Here is a 5026-nt window from a genome sequence, read left to right as displayed (position 1 = left end):
TACCATTTCTCTGATAAGATAGCCTAAATCCACTTAGGGGCTCTAAATTCAATTTATTTGAAACACGTAGCATTAGAGTTTCATAAGTTAACTTTTGTAAAGACAATTTTAGTTGAAGATTCATGGGTAAAGGCATATATTGTAAAACACCATGAACATTATCCCATGACCCTCCAAAACACAAATCTATCCAAACATGATCAACATTAGATGATTTCATGGTTGTAAATTAATTTACTAAACAGACGAGCTGCGAAACTAAAACCTGTTGCCGGATTGGGAAGGATGTCGTTGGATATAGGAACGGATGTCGCCGGAGAGAGTGATAGATGGAGATGGAATGAGTTGCGATTTAGGGATTTAGTTTATGATTTCAGTGTTATATACCCAAAATTTCAGTGTTGTGATTTACAGATTCTCGTTGCGATTTACGGATTATCGTTGCGATTTACAGATTCTCGTTGCGATTTACGGATTATCGTTGCGATTTACGGATACGCGTTGCGATTTACGGATTATCGTTGCGATTTACGGATACGCGTTGCGATTTACGGATACGCATTGCGATTTACGGATACGCGTTGCGATTTACGGATACACGTTGCGGTTTACGGATACGCGTTGCGATTTACGGATACGCGTTGCGATATACGGATACGCATTGCGATTTACCCATACGCGTTGCGATTTACGGATACACGTTGCGATTTACGGATACGCGTTGCGATTTATGTGTTCGCGTTGCGATTTTCATATTCGCGTTGCGATTATGGAAAATCGCAATGCGAATATGTACTATCGCATCGCGATTTTCAAGAATCGCGTTGCGATTTTGGAAACTGATTTGCGATTCTGGGGATCGCGTTGCGATTTTTATTTCGCGTTGCGAATTTGTTGGTCATTTTGGCAAATCCAAAAAAAGTTGGTTAAAATCGTATATTATAACTTTTTTTTGGTCACTGAGGCGATTTTCTCAAAATTCAATTCCTGCATTGCAAGTTTCAAAAGTTGAGTGACCAAAATGTAATATTCCTAAAGGTTTGGGGACTATTTATATAATTTACCTTAAAAATATTTTTTTTTCAAAAGAAAAAGGAAACGAGTCATAAACGTAAAATAAAAGACGTATAGGGCAAAAGGGAAGTAGAAGAGAATGGTAAAGTTCTCCGTGGGGATCGAAGAAGACGGAGAAGGGCCAAGCAATCGAGTCCCTAAGCGTCAGATGGCTGAGCGTGTTTTTGATATCGGAGGCTCAGGACAAGAAGAATCCGAAGAAGACGAAGAATCGGGAGGGGAGGAAGCATCCGAAAGAGAAGAAGAAGCATCCGAAGGAGCAGAAGAATCTGAAGGAGAAGAACAATTGGAGGAGACTGGAGCTGAGCAAGGAGAAATGAGCTCTCAGACTGCTCAAGATGGATCTATTTCAATTACGTTAGCTGACCCTGAAGTTCTTGATTGTTCTATCTGCTACGAGGCCTTGAGTATCCCTGTTTTTCAGGTTGGTCATTTAATTTTCGACAATTTGGTGGTTTGGGGTATGGGTTTCCTATTCTTTGGTGAAAAACATTAAAATATCTGGTTAATTTCTTTGTTTTATGGTGAAAGGATTGGGTTTTAGGGTGGGTTTTAATTTTTGGGTGAAAAAGGTTTCAGATTCCAGTGTTTCCCCTTTAATATGCAACTGGGTTTTCTTTATTGTTATTGGTGAAATGCTTCTAAAAGTTTGATTTTTGCTGATAGATTTTTGTTTGTTAGGGAGAGCTTTTCAAATTTATCTATGTTTTCGAATTATATTTCTTATTCTCTTCATTTTCTGTTGGTGTTTCTCTTTTCAAATTGTTTGTTCTATAAATTTATATGAGATGAATCCTTCAACACTAGTTTTTCATGCAAAACTTTGAATACTGACTTGGGGGATATGATTGGAGAGAAATTGCTTAGTTCTAGACTTCAGTTTATTAGTTGGTATTGTGGATTTTATACTTTTTTTGGGTGAAGATAAGGTTTGTTCATTTAGCAAATTTGCTTAAATTCAATAATTGAATACTAGAATCGAAGTTTGAGTCTGCTAAAAGGAACTATATAGATGTTGAAGAAACTGATTGTTAGCTTCAGTGGCAGAGGACGGTTAGTTAGTTGATAGATCATGAGAATTATGTGGAATTCAAATATTTCTTGTTCCCTATGCGAATTTGTAAGGGGAAATAAGTGAAATCGTTGTTCTGTGTTAAATCTATATTGCTATTTCAAAATGCATTGCAAGGTTTTTTATGTACTTGAAGGGTCTTTTGAGGGTCGTATCCATATGCTCATGTTGAATATATATCGGACAGGGCGACTTAAAGAAAAAATGAAGAGTTAGTGCAATATAGTGAGGTTTAGTAGGCTGGTAACCTTTTTTCTATTGGTGAAATCTTAGTTGCATCTCTAGGGCCAAAATTTTCAAGTTATTACAAATAGTCAGGTATAAGCAATATTGGAAGAATAGGTCATTCCTGTCTCTCTTTAACCAGTCCTCGGGAGTGCTTTTTTAGAAGTGTTGCCAATAATAGAACATGCGGTCATATACATGGGAAAACTAAGAAAAGATTGAACCGTTTGAGATTCTAGCCTCTTAAAATGATGGGGAGCTTTGTTGTTCCAACTTAATTTTTCTTTGAGCACCCATATTCTAACCACTTAAGATGATGAGGGAGGATGAGTCGTTTGAGATTCTAACCTCTTAAGATGATGGGGAGCTTTGTTGTTCCAACTTCATTTTTCTTTAAGCATCCATATTTTCGGATATGGCTATGGGGATAGGACCCTCAAAGGACTCTCCATATACATGGGAAAACTCAGAAAAGATTGAACATACCTGTGTTAGACACATATATGTATTTGACACAGACACACAAGCGTTAGTATACGTAGATGGGGAAGCTGTTTGTGAGTTTTACAATGTTGTTCATAATTGGATATGTACAAGTTGACTTCAAAACCACTTTAAAATGTTTTCATGATATATTTAGACCTGTTCTGACCAGAATTTGTGAGAATAAAGAGAAAAAAACATGGGTTTATAATGCTTAATCTTAGCTTCTTGTGATGAACCCTTTACGGGCAAATCTTTGATGTCTACAAAAGCATTTTTTATGGCTTCTTATGTAAATTTTGTAGTATTTTTATCCTTTTGAACTTGAGGGTGTTTTGGTCGATGGATTTGGCATTGTCCGATGAAAGGGTATTGTTTGACTGAAATATCAAATGATTTTCCATATTTTTGCCATTTTTTATTGATTTGTTCATATATTAAATGCATCCTGATAAATTGTTATGTGTTTGATTGGCAATTCAGTGTGAGAATGGGCATATAGCTTGCTCTACTTGTTGCATCAAAATAAGAAATAGATGTCCATCCTGTTCGACTCCGATTGGCTATAGTCGCTGCAGGGCGATTGAGAAGGTTTTGGAATCTGTCAAAGTGTCATGCCAAAACACAAAGTACGGGTGCAAAGAAGCATTCAGTTATAGCCTGAAGCAGAAACATGAAAAGGCATGTCCATTTGTGGCATGTTCATGCCCCCTTCCCAAGTGCTACTTTGAGGGTTCATCAGAGGATTTAAGTGCACACTTTGGTAATGTACACAAGTATTCTGCAACATGTTTCCTTTATGATCGTTTAACACCCATCACCTTTGGAGTTTCTGAAAAGTCACTTATTCTTCGAGAGGAGAGTGACGGTTCTTTATTCATTCTCCACAATAAGGTTGAGACTTTGGGGAATGTAATCACATTGAGCCGGATTGGACCCTTAACCGAGAGAGGTTTCTTCTATGAATTAATTGTGAAATCTCATGCTGATGCAAGTACTCTTAGGTTACAATCCTTCACAAAGAGCACTCCGAAACGGGTCAATAACCCACAGTCATTAGGGTTTCTCCTGGTTCCAAGTCGATTCTCTAGTAGTTTCCGGCAGATCAAGATGGACCTCCGGGTGTGGTGTTCCGATCGGATTTCCTGCCATCAGAGGCCTAGCGGTGCATAGTTCTTGTAACTCTTGGTGCATAAACTAATGAACTCCAGTTGTAGCGATTGTTATTTAAGCCATGCAAGGTTTATATATGTATGAATTTCATAACGAAGATTGATTCATGAATATCAAATAACCTGAACCAGAAAGAGGTTAGGTGTTAGGAGGACCAAGTAATTCCAGTTTCACAGGCAATTTCAAACAACTCCAGTCCTTCCGTAAAACCTAAAAGTATAAACCATCTCGATCTTACAATCTCATTTCCTTCGTGTCCAATCAAGATTATTGAAGAAAATCAGCCGAAAACGGCATCGATTGTAACAAATGATAAAAAAGAACAAAACACAGTGCCTACCCTTCTTCTTTTTAGATAAACTCCAGTCTTGGTTTGAAAGCTTAAACTCCAGTCTTGGTTTGAAAGCTTAAACTCCAGTCTTGGTTTGAAAGCTTAAACTCCATTTTCAATAGATTATTTATTTAAACACTTCCAACATCCAGGAAAGGGGAAAATTAGCAGCCAACATAGGATTTTTTATAGTTATTTATTATTTGAAAAATAGTGTATATTTAATTTATTGATTGTGTCTCTGTATTATAATCGATCATATGATATCCTTTAAATAATATATTTAGTTTAACGATATGATTGATGATATATAAATTTCTATAACATAAGTGCATTAAATATATATAGATCTAATGAGTTGTTTAAGTTATCGAGTAGCCTCAATAACTTAATTTGAGCAGTTGTATATGCTATGAGTGCATTGACAATAATTAAAAAAATATTGTAAATAAATATTATGAACTAATACTAACTTATAATCAGCACAGTCTATTTAAAAAATATTTATATAAAAGTTTGTACCAATTTCTATAGATCAAATTAACTTTTTCTTTTTTGATTTTGTTTAGGCGACAGCGGCACTGATTTTGATGATGGTAGCCGACCGTTGGTTCTCTTCTCCCTTTGTTTCTTTTTTAGTTTTTTAAAAAGAATAATTCTACATTTGT

General features: G+C 36.1%; 1 protein-coding gene across 1 annotated transcript; it reads left to right on the top strand.

The window, feature by feature from the left end:
• Positions 1-1093: 1093 nt before the first annotated feature.
• On the top strand, positions 1094-4140 carry LOC120196757 (E3 ubiquitin-protein ligase SINA-like 10). Its single transcript, XM_039198483.1, has 2 exons — positions 1094-1498; positions 3338-4140. The coding sequence occupies exons 1-2, from the start codon at positions 1154-1156 to the stop codon at positions 4025-4027; spliced, it is 1035 nt and encodes a 344-aa protein (XP_039054414.1). The 5' UTR covers positions 1094-1153; the 3' UTR covers positions 4028-4140.
• Positions 4141-5026: the final 886 nt, after the last annotated feature.

This window comes from Hibiscus syriacus, unplaced genomic scaffold (genome assembly GCF_006381635.1).
Source record: "Hibiscus syriacus cultivar Baekdansim isolate YM2019G1 unplaced genomic scaffold, ASM638163v2 tig00117034_pilon, whole genome shotgun sequence".
NCBI lineage: Eukaryota > Viridiplantae > Streptophyta > Magnoliopsida > Malvales > Malvaceae > Hibiscus > Hibiscus syriacus.
Note: the sequence above shows the minus strand (reverse complement) of the source record. Positions and strands in the feature narration are given on the sequence as shown.

Bases quoted from the DNA above. Each gene is read 5' to 3' on its own strand.
- LOC120196757 (XM_039198483.1), top strand. From the start codon at position 1,154: ATGGTAAAGTTCTCCGTGGGGATCGAAGAAGACGGAGAAGGGCCAAGC. The intron at 1,499-3,337 runs GTTGGTCATTTA...TTGGCAATTCAG, and splicing joins TGAGTATCCCTGTTTTTCAG to TGTGAGAATGGGCATATAGC.